General features: G+C 39.3%; 2 protein-coding genes across 2 annotated transcripts in view; both read left to right on the top strand.

Moving 5' to 3' along the window:
* Nucleotides 1-8,028, top strand: part of LOC139116583 (uncharacterized) — a 44,534-nt gene extending 36,506 nt beyond the window's left edge. The window contains exons 7-9 of the mRNA XM_070679179.1: nucleotides 6,709-6,873; nucleotides 7,216-7,444; nucleotides 8,021-8,028. Of these exons, the coding sequence (XP_070535280.1) occupies nucleotides 6,709-6,873; nucleotides 7,216-7,444; nucleotides 8,021-8,028 (402 nt within the window). The remainder of the gene's footprint in view (nucleotides 1-6,708; nucleotides 6,874-7,215; nucleotides 7,445-8,020) is intronic.
* An 8,328-nt stretch (nucleotides 8,029-16,356) lies between these two features.
* LOC139116582 (uncharacterized) lies at nucleotides 16,357-20,146 on the top strand. Its single transcript, XM_070679178.1, has 3 exons — nucleotides 16,357-16,410; nucleotides 19,168-19,514; nucleotides 19,943-20,146. The coding sequence occupies exons 2-3, from the start codon at nucleotides 19,374-19,376 to the stop codon at nucleotides 20,144-20,146; spliced, it is 345 nt and encodes a 114-aa protein (XP_070535279.1). The 5' UTR covers nucleotides 16,357-16,410; nucleotides 19,168-19,373.
* The last annotated feature ends 362 nt before the right edge of the window (nucleotides 20,147-20,508 follow it).

Genomic DNA, 20,508 nt, shown 5'->3' with positions numbered 1-20,508 from the left:
CCACCTCTGCCGTGGTGCAGTATACTGCGACACTCTCCGCCTGTACTGGTCTCTTTGAATCCTCATGTTTATCAGTTGTCGGTCGACGATCCAGATGTAGCACTGTTGGGTCTTTCCTTGGCATTTGGGGCATTTAGCTTTCTGCTTGCATTCCTTACTCCGGTGACCAGGTTTCAGACAGCCAAAACATACACCTTGGTTTCTCAGGAATTTAACAGTACCTTCTTGACTGGCTGCAATCAATTGTTCGCAACTGTCCAAAGAATGATTGTTATCTTGGCAGTGCAGGCATGGTTTCAGTTGAGCTTTGTGTGGTTTGGAGGTCGAAGTGTTGCTCTTCTTGCTCCCTTGGCTCATCTTCTTTGTGTTCGTAACACTGATAGCAAAGGACTGTTCCACTTTGTCCGTGCCTTTCTTCTTTTTCACCTGGTTGTCGAGACTAGCCATTGCTTGTCTGCTGTAGTCCGGGCTTGACAGTCTGCTTGCTTCGGACTTCACCAGATCGACAAGGTCTTCAAATCTTACTCTTTCTTATAGCTCAGTAAAAAGCTTTGTGCTTTTCCGATTACTATATATGTGTGTACTGTGTGTGTATACTATGTCTGTGTGTCGTCTGCTCCACGCTTACCATGTTGTTTGGTCGTGCACAGAATTGAAACATCTAAGTCGGTTACTGTGACCAACTCTTTTGGGTTGGAAGCAGTGGCCGACTGGTTTAGTGTGAGGCCTAGCAGCTAGGCGATGTTGCCGTGAGTGTGTGGGGGTTCGAATCCCATTTGGGTTATAGTATAATTTATATTTCTTGGCTTTGCGTATCTTAGCTGTGCGTTTACTCCAAGAATCTTGGATAAAGTAAGGAAGCTTCTTGACGATCCGCTTCATATTTTCTGAGTGTTCTAGTATTTCTAGGACATCAACACATTGGGTTCCTGTCTTACATTGATTCAAGAAGATGGCAAACTTGTCTAATGAGGCAACGTTATCCGGCTTGATTGGAGGCCAGTCCAAAACCTTCCTCAGGTACGCGTTGGCTATCTTGTGTGGATCACCATAGCGCTCTTCCAGCTCCTCCATGGCACCTTGATATGCTTCACTTGCGTCTATACCTGCATACATTTCATGGGCTGTGCCTTCCGTGAACTGTCTCATCGAGTAAAATAATCGCAATTATACCAAATCACAATCCAATGACAGTAGGTCAGAATTCGTATGATAATAGTTGTAAACATAAACACAAAACAGCACAGAACAGACAGTAAATAGACGGTAACAAACAAAGTCATATTCATGAAAGAAAGATATATGGACCTCTGGCCAGAAGACCAAGAAGTGATGTCAGGTGTTTCGAAAATAGTAAGCGCATCCTGCCCCACATGTGGCACCCGCCATTTATCAATCTATAAGTCAGATAGGTAGCGGTCACTAACTAAGGCCCAGTTAGTTTATCTTTATCATCTTCGGCAGTCGGTACTAGTTTGGTCTCAAACTCATCTATGAATGATCTGTACTCCATGATGTTACCATCAAACTTCTTTATTACTGTGGAAATTTTCTTTATTGCTCTGATCATCGCCCACTGTGCAGAGTCACGTGTTGTCTTACTCCTGCTACTGCCGCTGCTTCTGATGGAAATTCTGGAAGCTGCTACGCTAACTGCCTCTTCTAAATCATCTGCCTCGCTGTCATTCTCCCTTTCTATTGTAGGAGTTTTCTTCTTATACACTCGTACTGGTGTTGTGGTCTTCCGCGGTTTTGTTCTGGACACAATGGACTTGTCCTCCAGTGGTTCAGTCTTAATATTGATGGCGATATCGTCCTCGAATTCGTCACCAAAAACTTATTCAGAGATCTAGGTCTGGCACTGGCTACAGTATTCTTCGTGTCAAGTTCATGTTGCTCCTCCTTGAGTTATAGCTCATGTCTTGCCATGGTACGCTACATTTCTTGCCTCTGCTGCTCCATTTCTTGCCTCTGCCGCTCTTCTTGGAGTTGAAGCTTATACTTGGCACGCTCAATTTCTTACTTCTTCGTAAGCTTGGCTGACAATGCCAACAATTCAGACTTTTTCCTTTCGTCTGCTATTTTGGTAGCTGAGAGTGCACTGTGGCACATATGGCACACATGTGGAGACCTGAAAATGAGTTGTATTTGTATGCTGATGACTTAATACTTATGTCAAAATCTGCAGAAGGTTTACAGAATTGTCTGAATAAGTTACTTTCTTATAGTAAATTATGGGGTCTCACAGTTAATGTAGATAAGACAAAAACAATGGTATTTAACAAGAGTAATCATTTCATAAACAATGTGCAATTTTACTTTGAAACAATTTGATTGAAACAGTGAAACATTTTACATATGTTGGTGTTCTTATTACACCTAATGAAAATTCAAACAAAACAGAATAATCTTAAAACAAAGCAATGAAAGCTTTATTCAGCATAAAAAAGTCAATTTTATGTGAAAGAATGTTAAATCCTAGACTTTGCTTAAAACTTTTTGACACATTGATTGTTCCAATTCTTTCATATGCTTCTGAAATTTGGGCAACAGAAATCACTAGTACTGATAATTGTCTTGAAAGTCTTTGTATGTCGTTTTACAGATTTATTCTAGGAGTCAGTAAACGTACTCCTTTGGAAGGCATAAGAGCTGAGTTGGGTAGACTACCATTGAAGATCTCACTTTATATGTCTGTTATAAGATATTGGTGTAGACTGAACAGTTTGCCTTCAAATCACATTCTTAAAAAGGCACTCACAGAAAAACAGAAAAATTCAATCTCCTTGGGTGAAATTTATTAATCGCAATTTGGGGGATTGTAATCATATGCATGTTTTCAGTTCATTGGGAGTGAAATCATATTGTCAACTGAAGAAGAAAATAAAAGAAAATCTTACAAGTGAATATTTGGGTTCATGGAGGAGAAATCTGTTTGATGATGTAAGAAAAAATGGAAATGGTAACAAATTACGTACATATAGAATTTTCAAAACTCAGTTTGTCTTCGAAAATTACTTAGAATGCTTGTCTGACTTTACACTCCGTAAACATTTGTCCAAATTCAGATTGAGTGACCATAACTTGGGTATTGAAATGGGAAGAAAAAGTAAACCTAGATTACCTTTGAATGAAAGAATCTGTCAGAGATGTGATTATAATGAAATTGATGATGAGTTTCATTTATTATTGTTAAAAGCGTTGAAATTCGTTTCTTCGCTTCGATAAAGTGTGTATGTGCGATGTATGATAGTGAGCATGCGTGCGTGAGTGCTTCACGAACTCTACAACGTGTTGAGCGGCCTCAGTCAGAAAAATGTAACAACTTAGCCGGCTATTGAACCACTCTTTTTTGGGAGTGGAGATATAGCCGACTGGTTCTGTCTGTGGCCTTTCAGCTAGGCGACTGATGCCGTATGTTGTGGGTTCGAATCCGATTGAAAACTATCCGAATTTTCTACCCTGGGTAGGTAACACTGCTGTGGACAGAATTGTCCCCGAGGTTATCGTTCGCTCAGTTAAAAGCGTTGAAATTCGTTTCTTCGCTTCGATAAAGTGTGTATGTGCGATGTATGATAGTGAGCATGCGTGCGTGAGTGCTTCACGAACTCTACAACGTGTTGAGCGGCATCAGTCAGAAAAATGTAACAACTTAGCCGGCTATTGAACCACTCTTTTTTGGGAGTGGAGATATAGCCGACTGGTTCTGTCTGTGGCCTTTCAGCTAGGCGACTGATGCCGTATGTTGTGGGTTCGAATCCGATTGAAAACTATCCGAATTTGCATGTAAAAATCATACTTCAGAAAGAATTTTATTGGGACAAAGTAGTGGTACAGATTTTTGTAAATGTTATAGTCTCTTAGAAAAAGAAGAAGTTGTTAAAAAGTTAATGGAACAAAATGTTCTTGATCTAGCTGTATTTCTAAAGAATACAAATGTATGCTGAACCCTCAAGCAGCTCCGGGCTGAAAAATGTCCTGGTAACTTTTGTTCATTTGTTGTTCAGACTTTTACTGTTTTCTTAAAGAGCACATGTTTATACTGAGCTGAAGCAGCTCCAATGAATATAATTATTGCATGTTTTCGTATTACAGAGATGAATGGTTGTTTTTCTTTCTCTGTATTGTTCACTTACATTTGTAACACATCTTGATGTACCATACCATACTCTCTGTTAGTATGTGTCGAGTAAATAAAGATTGATTGATTGACATATGGTGGCTGACTCCACTCAGTCTGCCGACTATAGACGGTTTCGGTGTGCCCACTTGAGAGACACTATCTTCTGGTTCTACATCATCTTGTGGATGAACTGGTGTTGGGTTCACTTCATGTTTGCTCAACCATGCACTGGTGTCTTTAAAGAAGGTCCAAAAAACGTCTTCGACGTCGACCAGCCAAAGAAGGCGTTCGTCTGGCACCTGATCCTTTGGGAGTAATTCTTCGTATTCATGGCCCGTGGAGACAAAGCCTTCATGCAGCTCCTTCCACACTTCAAACTTCAGTTTGATTGTGAATAAGTCTGCCTTATCAGCGATGAGTGCTTGTACTTCACTGGACTTTTTGGTTAGTGAACTCGCTGTTTTCTCTAAGAAGCTAGCTTTAGTAGCTAACATATTTTCAAGTCCTTTTTCAGACGGTGTTCTGACACGGCTGCTACGCCTGAGCTCTTGCAATTCCTTTTCCAATAGCGAAGCCTGTAAATTCTGTTCTTCGTCTTCCATGGTTTGACTTAGGTGAATATCACAAGTCCGATGTAAAAATCGTTAATGAGAAATGTAGCGCGCAAACAAATTCCTTAAGACTCAAAATTATTTGTCTGCAACTACTTTGCAATAGTCGTCTACAGCTGATATTCCGTAATGCGTTCCCTCTTAAATAAGACGAAGCAAATATCCGATCTAAGTTTCACGTGGTTTATTCGAATATAAGCATGTCTTCCAGACAGAGAATAACAAATTCTCTATACGTATTGGAACGATTAACTGAAAACAAATCAAACAAAAGGATACAGGAAGTGAGAACTAAGCTACGTTCACACTATGACACAGGAAGTAAATACTCTCTATGACACAGGAAGTAAATACACTCTATGACACAGGAAATTGGAAACAGGAAGTAACTAACAGGAAGTAATACTCCTCTGAGATGACTCAGGGGTCAAAGGTCATAATAGGTGGGATGGTCACGTGACCCACCTCAGTAAATGCCCTCTAACGGTGACTGAACGTTTACTTTTGTTGACAAAATCTCATTTGCATAAAAGCAGCCTTGACTTAACGAGTGAACAATTTAGCTGCTTTGAAACAATCACTAACTCAAAGTTGCATAAGAATACAATCACTAAAAACTACTTTAACTGAAAAGTCTCAAAAAGATGTACTATAAACGTAATCAGTCCATTGAATGTGTCCATTATAATGTTCATTGTTCGCATACTTCAATGAGTCCTTGGCCCTTTGTTAGGCGCACGTGCTAATAGTCTCACAATGGAACAAGGCTATTCAAAGTTCCTTCAAGAATGTCTGCTTAAGTCACAAAAGAATCAACTGAAGCGCTCACCGAATTTATGTAGAGCTGTATAAGACTATCGCATCAACAGGTTCAAAGCTGTTCCATCAAAATGGTCTTTACAAGCAATCTTGGCGAGAACTATAGCCGGTCGCCTTCAGAGACATGTCCACTCTCCAAAGGTCTAACTTAAAGTGGCTAAAAGCGCGCTTTTAATGGGTACATGTGTGCATTGTGTAATACAAGAGGTAAACATTGAAGGCGGAAATGAAGTGATGACTCGATCATTTCACATGACTTTGAATTTGAACTATGGCCAAATAAAGGGATGTTGAATTTGACCGTAACAGGTTGAATCTCTGGTCCATCGAGTTAGGTGTCTTTTGTATCTCTTTCGATGTCTATGTACTTTTATGTCGACCATACACTTTGCAATGGAAACCCAACTCACTCACACAAAGAAAGAACCCTTTGTACAAACTCTCTCTCTTATCATAACTCACAAAAACCTCAATAAGACCTGATACTGTGGCCTAATAATCCAATCACTTTGCAAGGAAACTACTCAAAAGCTCATGACCATAATCTATACACAGTAATTATGGCATCATGTCAATTTCACCTCCTGTACCGGCTCACACAAAAAGTCAATGACGTTCTCGTGAGGGCTCAAAACTGACATATTCCAGGTTACTAAATTTTGAAATGGCCACTTTAATATTGACGAAAATCAGAATAAATTACCTATTTTCTCTCTTTCTCATCATGAACTGTGTAAATCAATCGAATTCTTTTGATGCCCAGTATAAATGTATTCTTTAAATTTCTGTCATTTGAAATGGGTGAATTTGACCAAATTTTAAAACCACTTCACAAACTGTTATTAAAAGCTAATGGAAATGCTCAAAGTCACTTCCAAACTCGTTATGCAGATCATAAAATTTGAACCATGCTTGTTACAAAAATATCACAAATTAATAATAAATGCCCACAGAAGCTACGTCCAGTGTTCATACCTTGCAAATTTATTCAATATACAGTGATATAAATCCATGGAGTCCAATAGAATTCTTAGTCAGTTATTTACATGCAATACAGATGTGTCAACCGTATTCCCTCTGACAAAACAAGAGGAAATAATCAACTGACTTTTCAATGTTTTAAACTGTAATTACCCTTTTTTGTTTATGATTCAGATTATTATCAATCTCAAAGCATTGTCGAGTCGTGCATCAATGAATGAAGTTGAAATTTACATCCGAGAGGAACCAAACTCCACTGTACAAGATCCATTTACTTCCAGACTAGCAGCAATGATAGTTGCTGAGGATGAGAATGTTTCCCACTTTGAGCTGGAAGAGGTGAGATAACTTCAAAAGTGTTTATTTTTTCAATGGCAGTGTGTTCCAGTTAATCTTACCCATGTCATGTTACCGGCATTGTCTACCTTGAATCAATGCAATGCTATCAAGGGACAACAGAAATTGATCATGGGTTCTTAAATCGTCTACCTGTGTACCCAAACCATTTACCTGTGTACCCAAACCATTTACCTGTGTACCCAAACCATTTACCTGTGTACCCAAACCATTTACCTGTGTACCCAAACAATTGACAAAAATATTACTGTGGTTGAGTTGGAAAATCCTGCTGAATGCTCAATCCATCTCCAGAGTTGTAACATTCATAATTCCTTCTCGCAGCTTTCAGTATTAGGGTGGGCAGCACTCGGAATGACACAGGAAAAATCTGTTCTCACGGCACATGGAATATCAGGAGACCACAGTGGACTGGCAACCATACGGGAAGGCCAAGAACTCCATACCACTTTCTCCCGGGAAGTAATGCCATTCTCAGTGTTGGTACATGCAGGGGCTGCTGTGACTTTACCAGAATACCTTGACTGTAAAAATGTTGAACTCATCATTCGAGGTGAGAAAAAGTCTTCAACAGGGTGCACAAAATATATTCTAAGATATTAACCTTTTAAGTGATACATGATAATAAGAAGCTGATGACTGTCAAGCTATTTTGCATCAGGGTAAAACCTTGAGTAGCACTGCTGTTGTGAGTGGAATGGAGGCCACTTTCCTGGCCTGTACATTTGGTATATATAAGGAATTAAATTAATGGAGGCGTCATGGGCCAGTGGCTAGAGCAGTGGACACATGATCACAGGATGGTGAGTTCGATCCCAGGCATGGCCATGTTGTTGTGTAAAATAATCACAATCATACCAATTAATAATCCAATAACACTAAGTCAGAATTCGTATGATAATAGTTGTAAACAAAGACACAAAACAACACAGAACAGACAGTAAATAGACAGTACTCAAAGAAAGTCAAATTCATGAAAGAAAGATATATGGACCTCTGGCCAAAAGACCAAGAAGTGATGTCAGGTCCTTGAGCAAGGCACTTTATTCCTCATTGCATCTCCCCACCAAGGAGTGATGGGTACCTGGTAAGACAATGGTTGTAATGTGTGCTGTTGTTTGCTCCCCAGGGAGTTGAGTGGAAGTGACTAAGGGTAATAATAATCGTAAAATGTCTAAATCACAAGTACTTGTGGATCTGTGCGCTATATAAGAACCCATTATTATTATTATTGTTATTGTACTTGGGCCTCAGCCCAAGTACATTTGTTTTCATTCCGTGGGAAAAAACTGTAAGGTATAACCATTTCTGGCTGAGACCAGGGAGGGCAAAATGTATTGGCTTCATCTTTCTTGGCATAATAAATGGCGTAATGATGTTAACTGAATGGAAGTGCTGCTCTCAGCCAGTCTGAATAAGTGAGATGTGAATATAATGCTTCTCTATCTGAGTTTTTGCCACAAAATCTTCTGAATATAATCAAAATGTGCATCGAAATGCAACAATTAATGCACCCTCCGTTTACTAGGCGATGACACGACCCTTGCTACACCCACTGGACGAGCCAAAGTGGGAGGGGTAATTTCGGTTTGGTCGAACAGGAGGGCTCGAGACCAGAATTTAACATTTAAACTTGAAACATGTTTAATCACTGACAAGATGTGGATTAGTGTTAATCAAGAGAAAGTTTGAAAAGGAAAGGTTTTATATCCTGGACACAATGAAAAACATTACGACTGGAAACTGTACCCCCGGTTGAGAATAGTAACGCCCACAGCGATGGAGAACACTTATCCTTGAGCTGAGAAAACCAGACCATCATTTCGAAATAGAGCTGCAGATTCGAGAAGCTCGTTAAAAATAGCTAGGTACACCCCGTAAGGGGTGGTTTCGAGTCTTGAGGGCAAATTTCGCCTCCTTCATGTAGAAATCGTACGTTTGTTTTTCCAGGGGAACACATCATTTGACACAAAATTTGCATGAAAAGGGGTCGCCAGTAAGCACGTGGTCAAATCTGGCATAAGAAACAATATGAAATGTTGGGTAAAGCCAGTCCAAAATAAACTGATTTGAACTTTTGTGTTTTGTAATTTATACCACTGCAGTAACATGACTTTTTTTTGACAACATCACACAATGTAATACGTTTTGAAACTGAATACTCCGACGTATTCTGTGTCCCCTTTGCTAAAAAATACGGTATGCCGATTACCATGTAAGGAGATGATGACGTCAAGACAGATTTGTAGTGCGTTTGGTCTTGGATGGTGCACGAAGTTTTGTCGAGGTAGCTTGTGTATTTATTTCCTAAATGGGAGATATTAGGGTCGATCTAAAAGGCCGAAAAATGTTATGATACTCTAAGCGAGCTGAACTCCGATGAGAATGGTTGGATAATTTGGAGGATGTCTAGACTGATCTCGTCTCATTTATTTTGCGGTCAGTATTGAATTTCAACTGCGTCACAAGTTTGCGTCGAACGGTCAACGAACAATATTTTAGAAATCTGGAGACATGGCACATCGCAGTTTTATTTTAGTATTTTATATTTTACAAAAGATGTAAGAAGCAATGATTTTGTTGAAAATTCTGAAAAAAATATAGGAAGATTTGATCGCGAACACATTTTCACTTGGGGGTCAACTAGCCCTGCGTACGATGCTGTGTGTTCCGCTTCAGCTAACCGCCCCGCCACCACAGCCCTGCAAAGACCCGTACGTTGGGTCGGTGACTTCAAATCCATTTTGGGACTTGACGTAAAAAGCCAAATTACTGCCGAAATTCAGCGTTCTTGGGCCCAAGTCGTATCCAGCCTACCTCAGCTACTCGATCGCTTCCAAAAATGACAGTCTTTTATTCACTTCTCGTAAATAACCGTCGATGTCGGCAACTCTCTCGCTGGCCCTGCGTACGATGCTGTGTGTTAGCTGTAGCACATAGCATCGTACGCAGGGCGAGGGGTCAACATGGGGTCGCAGCCATGTTGCCTCAAAACTTATTTCTGTCTGCACTCAAAACTAAAAAATGTCGCATATGAACCTGAAAAATCGATGTAATTTTGTCAAACTTCGGCGAAATTTCAGCCTATAGACAAAATTTCATCTAGGTAAGGTAAATTTACTGAAATTTGATCGACAAATAATCCTAAGCTTGAACGTGACAGCTCGCCTTCTCCGGGAAGTCATGCATCCGGCCACAGTCGCTCGAGAGCTATTCAGCTCTGGGACTATTCGCCCCATAGACGAGTATACAGAAGCGAGAAATACCTCGCTTCTGTGTACTCGTCTATGGGGCGAATAGTCCCAGAGCTGAATAGCTCTCGAGCAACTGTGATCCGGCCAGCTGCCCATATGGCCGGGTGCATGAGATTGTTTTCAAGCGACGGCGGCAGACCGTACGGGGCTCTGGATATGAACCTACCGCCGGTGTAGCTGTAATAACTGTTGTGTTGTTTTTAATCACCACGGACGAAGTCCGAGGGGACTTATAGGTTTGGTCATGTCCGTGCGTCCGTCCGTCCGTTCACGCCTACAGTACCCAACCCCATACAGATGCACGTCGATTTGTTTCACAATGCTATCAAATTTGGCCGTGTTAGAGGACTTTTTAGTTTACACCTCCATAGACTCCCATGTATAAGGCAGTTCTCCAAAGACTCGCATGTATGATGCCAAGAAAAATAAAAATTTAGTTTCTCATGGTATTCATATTGCCTAAAGGATGCAGTGACACAGTTTTTTTGTCCCCACGGATAAAGTCCAGGGGGCTTATAGATTGGCTCATATCCGTCAGTGAGTGCTGAGTGAGTCCATCGGTTCACGCAGATATCTCAGACATTTTGACAAAATATCATGTGAACTTGGTGACCTTTGACCTCAAATATACATTATTGTCCATGACTCAGTAACCACAAGTGCTAAACCTTTCATATTTGGTATGACGGGACACCTTATGATGCCACATATTGTACTTCATTAATTATGTGCATATCTAATTATGAGCGAGCCAATAGAGCAAGAGGTCTGATTTCTGGTATATAGGGATAAGTTAACAATATAATTTGTTTGACAAAACTTCACGTGACCTCAATGACCTTTGACCTCAAATATACATATTTGTCCACAACTCAGTAACCACAAGTGCTACACCCTTCATATTTGGTATGAAAGGACACCTTATGACACCATATATTGTACCTCATTAATTATGTGCATATCTTATTTTGAGCGAGCCAATAGAGCTAGAGGTCTGATTTTTGGTATATAGGAATAACTTAGCAATACAATTATTATGACAAAATGTCACGTGACCTCAATGACCTTTGACCTCAAATATATATATTTGTCCACAACTCAGTAACCACAAGTGCTACATCCTTCATATTTGGTATGATAAGACACCTTATGACACCACATATTGTACCTCATTAATTATGCGCATATATAATTTTGAGCGCGCCAATAGAGCTGGATGTCCGATTTTTGGTATATAGGGATAACTATAGGGTAGAAATCTAAATATGCCCATCTAAATATTAGACATCTACCATCGAGAACAAAAGAAATTTGCTGTAATTTGAATATTTAAGGAGTTTAAGCAATTCCCGCTATAAATAAAGAACCCCTGCCTCAAACTCCACAAAAGTTGCTAGACATATTTTGCCGTTGTCATGCCATTGCTTCGTTTAATAACCAGTTAATCAAATGCCTCATTGACAGGAGGAAATTCAAGACCATATTTGAATAGTAGTATATATTGTCCTCAAAATTACTCTATCACGGCCCAAGTACTCATTGCCTTCAGCAATACTGCCTTGTTATTATTATTATTATTATTAAATCATATATCTTACTGGTATCTGTTCAATGACAGGTGAATTTGACAACATGGAAAACCTTACAATCAGTAGTGGATGCAATTTACCCTGGAGCATCTTAGATCTATGACAATGTTTCTTGATCACGTGGTTGTCAAGACCAATGGTGAACTCAGAGTAACCACTCAGGAGAAAGCAAGACAGCTCTAGAGGGCGCTTCATTCTCAATTCGAAGTGGAGGCCTGGTAAGCTTTAAAAGCATTCTGATATTTCTTTTACATAAATTTTACTGTAATTTGACAATACTGCCAAAAATCTCAGTTTATGACCTTTCTAGAATGAATGCCAGCAGCTTTCAAGTAAATCTTCTGAGGATCAGAAAATAATTTGTTAGAGTCTAAGATCTCAATGTTCTTAATATTCTGACATCAACAGCACCCAGCTACTTTTACTTAAAAATAAATATTTATTTGATCGGAATGCATATAGATGCAGGGACTGTATACCCTCTGATCATGTATAATATTATGTAACACATACACAGAAACAATATAAAAACAGAATCCGAACTAATTTCGGAATTCTGAAGTCCGAAAAATAATACTACTCTTACTTGAATCCATATTATGTGATGAGTGTATGTTTTTAGGAGGTGTACAAATACGACTGTGGCGGAGTCCAGTTACTTTTGTATCCGCTAAGTGCCAACCACTCCAAGAAATAACCACCCTCAGTTGCTTTAGTTTAGAGTAGATTTATTCAAGAAGCGGTGAAAACTGGGTAAATAAAGAGATTAAAATACAAGGTCATTCATTGTCTACATCGAAGAGTCGAGGTAAATCAAGTTCAAAGTAAACGGAATAAAAGAACTAAATTCTACTAAAAATATCTAAGCACTGCATTCAAAATGGTCCTCTAAATAATTGGAAAGTCATAAAAGGAAATCAACTTACATCGTTGCGCCTACAGTCCTACTTTTGGCTGGAGTGTTAGTGAGATCCACGTGGCATGTCTACTTGCTTTAAGACAGTGGAAGAAAAACGTGTCTGCGTGGGTGTAATTTAATCTTTAACCTTTTAATTGTTTTACCAAGAAGTTTCTTGACCTTTGTGTCAGAGGGCCTTAAGAAAGATAGAGGCCGATCTTCTGAAAATCTAGTAAGGATCATGAAGGGTCAATTCAACACAATGACCCTAGATTTACATTTGTATACTAGAATTTGTGCCACACCCTTCCAAAAGTATGTGATCAGCATAAAAATTCAGCTGAAATTTCCTGGGATCACTTTAATCTGTCAAAATTCAGCGGAATTTTTCAGATGATTTTCCACGCTGAAAAATTCTGGTGAATATTTCTTTTTTAACAGAATAATCAGGTGGATTTTAGATATTATCTGAAAAATCAGTCGCATATCTTGTTTTTAGACAAAAATCTAGCTGATTGTTTAGAAATTGTTAGAAAATTTCATTCAGCTGAAAATTTCAGCCGATTTTTAAAAATTCAGCAATTTTTTTTGCTGAACAATGTGCTTGTCTGAAAATTCTGCCGAATTTTTACAAGGTGTTCATCCAAAAATTCAGCTGAATTTTTTATTGAACAACCTGTTCATCCAAAAATTCAGCTGAATTTTTTAGTGAATATGAATTTTAAAACGACAATTTTTTGGATATGAAATATCTTATGTGGAAAGTTATGGTACAATTATATTCAGTATTATAGTAACATTAATATCTAGTAAGAAAATCTGATATTAAAAGGAAATTCCAAAATTTGGTCGGATTTCCAAAATTAGTTTTGAACGTGTGTAAAGTAATATTTTGTAAAGCTCCTTTTTCTAGGTTTAATCTTTCCTTTGTAGTTTTTTTAGTGTGAATTATCATGCTACGGCTAAGTTGAAATATTTGAAATACTTGCTTTTATAACAGGTGTATTCAAATGATCTTGTGCTTCACTATGGCAACGTGACAGTGGAGCCATATGCATATCTGTCAACTGATGAAAGTGTTCCATTGTCAATTGGAGAAAAAGGTAGCTTTATTTAATTACTTACATCTTTGTCAACTTGATCATTTTTTAAGAGTTAAACATTAATATTTTTCAAATTATGTACTCTGTACATTGTTGTTTCCTACTTCATAAATACTTAAGAAAAACTTGAAGATCAATGATAAACATCCTTCTTTGCTGGTACCACGCTTTCTTCTCTGAACTGAAGACAAAAGCTTCTGTTTATTGCTGTGATTTTTGAGCTGAAAATCCAATTTTTGTTTCTTACCACTACATTTGAAATGGTAGTGTACAAAAGAGCCAAAGATAATGCAAAAATAAGATAGAGTACATAAAACAACACCACCACTTTCACGTTCTGCAAGGACAAGAAGCAACATTTTACCTGTTAATGATACTACTTTTAACTTTTTCTACATCTTAAGGAGTTGGCCATGGAAAGACGGGTTCCACGGGTTGTTCTGGTGGTGGACATGGCGGTAGTGGTGGTCAAGGGGGAGGTCAATCAATTGTTGGCACAGCCTTTGGCTCTTTCCTCCAGCCAGACACCTTTGGTCGAGATGGGGGACACAAAAGCTTCCCACACCTTGGAGGGGCTGGAGGTGGTAGACTTTTCCTCAACGTCACAGGGAGGCTAGTTGTTGATGGCTACGTCACTTCCAATGGTGGACAGTGGAGATCTCCAAGGGCTGGAGGTGGTAGCGGTGGCAGTATATGGATTGAAACTGAAATCCTTGACGGTGATGGGTATATTGAAGCCAGAGGGGGTGATGGTTATGTTGGTAGCAGCATGAATGGTGGTGGCGGTGGAGGAGGAAGAATAGCTGTATACTATGCAGAAAATCATTTCATTGGTAAGTCAATACATGTACTTTCCTTGTCTGTTTTCATGGATGAAAAATACATTTGTGAAAGAGAAAATATCATTTTCTTCAATATAATTTTGAAATATACTTGAAGTTATACGCATTAAAAACTACCAGGTTATATCAAATCTTGGTTAGATAATCATAATGCAAATAAGCAAAGTGTGAGCACCAAATGATTGATGTTTATTTCAATTTTTCCATGGTGCAGGTGATTTCTTTGCCTATGGTGGTGACAGCAGCCATGAACCAGGAGGTGCAGGGACTGTATACCTCCATAAACTTCAACAAATCAATGGAACTACATTTCTTGACGGGACCAGCGAAGAAGCCCGAATTTCTCATGATTCAAACGTCACCGGGTCCTGTCCAACAGAACACTGTACATCAATAACATGGGACGATACCCTCGAGACATGATGCGTAATTTGACCGACATTTACAGCAATCTTGAGCTTGGGTCAACAATGACATGGATCATCCCGGGTGAACCCTCACCGATAAGTGACAGAAATGAACCAAGTCACAACTTCACTGAGCACATATTATTGATGAGCTTCATGTATATGGCGGCAGCCATATTGCATTCGTAGAGCCAGAAAGACCAACAGATGAACTAGACATAAGACTAGGAACTGTGTATGGTGATCGCACAGGACGTCTTCATGTTGGTTGGAACCAGACATATTATTCCGTGCATTCTCCCATGCCGATGGACATGTTTGTGTACAGGCGAGGTTTAGCCACACTTCATGGTGAACTGAAAGTGGATGGAGTAACTGTAAATGTGGAAGGTGTTTTGGAAAACCTGGAAAATATTTCCATATCAGACAGTGGTATGTTGCATCTCACAACATACAACTTCACCATTGCCAATTAGTTTGTTTGTCAATAAGAGGTAGCCATATACTATGTATTTAAAACAGGTTCCATATACTCCTGGAACGACCTTGATATTTAAAGCCTCCATGAAATTGTATGAAACAGTACTTAAAACTGAAGTCAAATCCTGAAACGTTTTGGAAAGCTGATAAGCGATATTGACTTTCAAAAATTGCAAAGTGATTAGTCATGATATTGTGGAAATTAGTTGAAATGAGATGTAGAGATGATTTACCATAAAATGTTACTCGGAAAATGTTTTTTTTATATATTATACAGTCCGAGACAATTGCTGAAAAGGTCATTGAAAGTCTGTGAATTTCAAGTGACTTTCTGTGTACTGACACTTAAATTTTGACCTTGATTTAAAAACGGTTGATGAGATACCTGCTGTTTGTATCGTTTGGTTTTAATCAAGACATTTAATTCTAATCTTTTGTTTCATGGTTGACTCTACATAAAAATAGTTATGTGGAATAATGATAAAAAGTTCATTACAAAGTGATGATAGGGTTGTCTATTTGTTTTAATGCAGAAACTATGTTTTTGAATCACAGAGTAATTAATAATTATTAGATTATGCTTTCTTCGATGTATCGCATGTTGTGGAATTAAAATTTCAAAGTACATGTACCAATTGGTGCATTTTACTGTTTCCAGCGATGACATTTATTTTTTTGTGTATACTATAGGTGTTTTACACATGCATGAAATGATCAACATTGAAGGGGACCTACTGAGACACTGGTCTTTAAGCATTGCAACGTTCGTAACCATGGTACCATGGAGACACACAATGGCAACAACAGACGCACTCTGAAGGGAGAATCCATTCGTGTTTATGGGGGTGCAGAACTGTTTGGCGTGAACCTCCACATTGAAGCAACAAGGTCATCATTGATTCCCTTGGGTCACTCAACGTTGACAATGCTGGCTATGGAAGTCAAGGTACATGCTTCTTTCCATTCCACTTATTTCTCCTCTATCACAGCTGGAAAAAAACTGAAACTGACCATGCAGGAATAGCCCCTCCCACCTTTTTCACTGTATGTTACTTGGTAACTACATATAAATTCTGCTAAAATTCTGAATTGGCAGCTATTACTTTTTATCATCGTCCGAGGAATTCCTTTTTTCACCAAATGTTGAACTTGTGGTATTAGCCATTAAAATATACAATATGGAATGGCCATGTAGGGTTCATGAATACTGCCTGTAATTGTCACTATTATAATTATTGTCAGCATAAATGTACCGGTATATCATTCAAGAAAAAGCTTCAAGTACTTCCGAGGTATGTAAGAGTGCTTTCAACAGCATACTCCGAGTTCAAAAACCGAGTCGGACTTACAAGTCCGAGTACTCGGACTTGCATACTCCGAGTAAAAACTGCTTACTCGGACTTGTATACTCGAGTGCATGGCCTACTCGGAGTTTAATACGCCGAGTTACACTTCCTTATAGAAAAACAATGCTGGAAAAACAGAGGAAATATTCGATCTTGTGATAAAAATTTGCAAACAGCGTATACAGTACATGTACTTCCAGTCGCTCAAAGAAAAGAGTTGTTAACGCGATCTGTCTGATCTCTGATCTGTGTAAAATACCATCTTGTACAACACACGCTCAAGCACGGTCCGTGCACAGGCGCTCCTTGCTGGTTAGTCTACTAAGTAGATCGATTTTCGGTTCGATTTATCGATCCCGTAGTCGATATGCCCGCCACTGTAACCTAAATACTCACAAGGTGTGCAACACAGTCACTCAAAAAACACACCACCCGATTTGTCTACTGGCCGTGCGCTCACACAAAACATTCAGAACTACACTCCCATATACCTAGTTGGATCACAAATTTAACCATCTCCTCGAAAATCACGCCAAAGAGCGTGTTACTCGCGTCATCTTGAAGAAATCTGCCGTGTTTTGAGATCAAGCGGGGTGAAATGCAGCCTACAGAACGATTCTACCATATGATGTAATTTTTTCCACTGCTGATTGGCTAATCAACGGCCTAAACAAAGGTCACTGCAAGACGTCACTGGTGAGTACAGTTGAACCAATCAGCAGTGGAAAAAAATTACGTCATATGGTAGAATCGTTCTGCAGGCTGCATTTCACCCCGCTTAGTCTCAAAACACGGCCGATTTCTTCAAGATGACGCGAGTAACACGCTCTTTGGCCTGATATTCGAGGAGATGGTTAAATTTGTGATCCAACTAGGTATATTGGAGTGTAGTTCTGAATGTTTTGTGTGAGCGCACGGCCGTAGACAAACGGGGTGGTGTGTTTTTTGAGTGATTGTGTTGCACACCTTGTGAGTATTTAGGTTGCAGTGGCGGGCATATCGACTACGGGATCGATAAATCGATCCGAAATCGATCTACTTAGCAGACGACCCAGCTAAGGAGCGCCTGTGGGTCCGTGGCTCAAGTCATTGTCGTTGTCGAGTGTAGCTACCGTCACGCAAATTATTAGTTTGTCTTGTCTTTTCGTTTCATTACCGGATCAGATCCTGATTTGATACATGACTTGAATGGGCACAACAACGTTTCATGATCACCGCGATGCATCGCGGCGAATTACATGTATTAGAACACGGACGCCATTATCGAATAGAATTCTGTCGACCTGTGACGTCATGGCCTTAGTTTGCTGGCATTGCGAGGCCATGATAGACTTTCCCAAGCATTTTAGGCATATTTATGTCTTGATAAAATAATTAAACTAATATTTTTCAAAATAAAATGAGCACAGTGCGCTCGTGTATAGTATGAACCCAGTGCGAGTGACCACTTGGTCGTAAACAATGACCTGACTTGACCTGTGATGTCATGCATTTATTTCGCTAATCAAACGATTGTGCGATATCGAACTGAGTAACTGGCTGGACTTGCCTGAAGTTTATTGGCTTTACTGTAAATGTTACGTCTAAGTCATCTTTCAAAAACTTCGCTGCCGGCCGTGGCAGTAGCTTTCTTCTGATGGTAAAAATCACGGTCGCTCCTTGTGGAGGGACCGTGGTTAAATACATTGCGCAACAGATTACAAGACATCGTGAAAATGAATTATTTTTTCAAAAGAGCAGATTTTCGACATATCGATCCGCGCTAGCCGTAAACTCCGTGAGTAATAAATACATTTTTCGACAGATCGTTTATTGACCGGTATGGCAAAATATGCACTAAGGAACACATATCGGCGTATTCAAGTACGAGTAGCCATGTACTCGGAGTATACAAGTCCGAGTAGGCCATGTACTCGGAGTATACAAGTCCGAGTAAGCAGTTTTACTCAGAGTATGCAAGTCCGAGTACTCAGACTTGCAAATCCGACTCGGTTTTGGAACTCGGAGTGTATGGTTTGAGATACTCGTACATACCTGTACTTCCACAACATTGTTAAGAGTTGTTGAATTGCAAATTAATGTTATTGTTTAGCCAGACTGAGTGTACTTTTCTAATTATACCAGAACAAAACAAACTTCAGAACAAAGCAGAAAGGTTTTTTTCTTATCTATTATTGCACCTCAAGAAAGACAATCCCTATGACCCAATTTAAAATGTTCTCCACATTGGCTTTAAAATGTAATCTTCTTTGATGAAGAATTTATTTATCTTTGATATTGGACAATGTTTTGAACCAGCCTTAGGCCTGCAGTTGACACAGCATACAAAATTAATGTGTATCTCATCCCATATCCAGAAGGCCCTGGAGCAGGTATCACATACGGAAGCTACGGTACAGGAGGAAGCCACGGGGGTAGCGGAAGTTGTCACAGTGCCGTGGAAGAATCCCCTCCTGGATACGGATCTTTCATTGCTCCAAGAGAGTTTGGCTCTGGCGGAGGAGTAGGAGTGGACCACCACGGTCACCATCATGATGGCGGTGTGGGAGGAGGCATTCTGACCATGAATATCAGTAGTTTCATGAGGGTTGAGGGCGCTCTTCACACTAATGGAGCTGACGCACCACACCAATACTCTGGTGGTGGAAGTGGTGGTAGTTTAAGCATTATCACGAAAAGACTTGAGGGAATGGGTAGTATTCAGGTATGAAATAACAGACGCTTTACTAATGCCACTTTCCTGTCCAGCCCTAGTTTTACACATAATACATTATAGTACAATGCAAAGGCAACTATGGGGACACCAGTTTTACTTGATATGAATATTCATAACTTTGATATGAGTGTTCATAATTTTGATATGAATATTTGTAACTTTGATCTGATTATTTATAAAATCATCTGCTGGTTTGAAATATTTGAAAAGTGTCTTTTATACTGATTATTTCCATAATTAAAAGCATGATGAATATTCTGTGGAATTTACCAAAAAGACATCAGGATCTGATTCTAGAGAGCAAATTGATCTGTTGATACCACACATTAGACTGATGAAGCCCAAAGGCTTTAGACTTTTGTTGACTTTCTGCTTTTCTCTTGTGACAGACACTCATTTTCAACTGTTTGTTTCAGGTTAACGGTGGTAATGGCCATGGTGGTGGCAGTGGGGGACGGTTAGCCCTCTACTATGAGGAGGATGACTTTGATGGCGTCTTTGAGTCGGCAGGAGGAAGTGGTGAGAATGAACATGGCGCTGCAGGAACAGTCTATCTGAAGAAGATCTCTGAAGATGAGGAGTCAACACCCTCCGCATTTATAATGACTTTGACTTGCTGATAAACAGGTAAATAATGAAGCCATTCTCAAAATCGATTAATATTTATAAACAGTTGTCCAACAAAAATGCATTGCCATTGTATGTAATCTGATACATATATTTTTGATATGATATGTTGTTTTAAAATTCCCAAAGTCCCGCCACGATGTTCTGGTAACTAAACATTCTTCTGTATCTCTCATTATGCAAATTATTATGTAAAAATACGACTAACAACACAGATTGTTTGGCTAGCAACATACGACAGTTCATTTACTACAAGTCAGACATTCTGTCAAGTATACTTTCTAACGTTTACTGAAATCGAAGGTTGATTGTTCCGATGCCACAGATGTTTTGACTTTCATGATTTTACAATACG

This window comes from Ptychodera flava, chromosome 17 (assembly GCF_041260155.1).
Source record: "Ptychodera flava strain L36383 chromosome 17, AS_Pfla_20210202, whole genome shotgun sequence".
In the NCBI taxonomy this organism is placed as follows: domain Eukaryota; kingdom Metazoa; phylum Hemichordata; class Enteropneusta; family Ptychoderidae; genus Ptychodera; species Ptychodera flava.
The sequence above is the reverse complement of the archived record's forward strand: the minus strand, read 5'-3'. Positions and strand labels throughout refer to the sequence as shown.

Coding starts and splice junctions, on each gene's coding strand:
- LOC139116582 (XM_070679178.1), top strand. CDS start 19,374: ATGAATATCAGTAGTTTCATGAGGGTTGAGGGCGCTCTTCACACTAAT. Junction 19,515..19,942: donor AGGGAATGGGTAGTATTCAG/GTATGAAATAAC, acceptor TGTTTGTTTCAG/GTTAACGGTGGTAATGGCCA.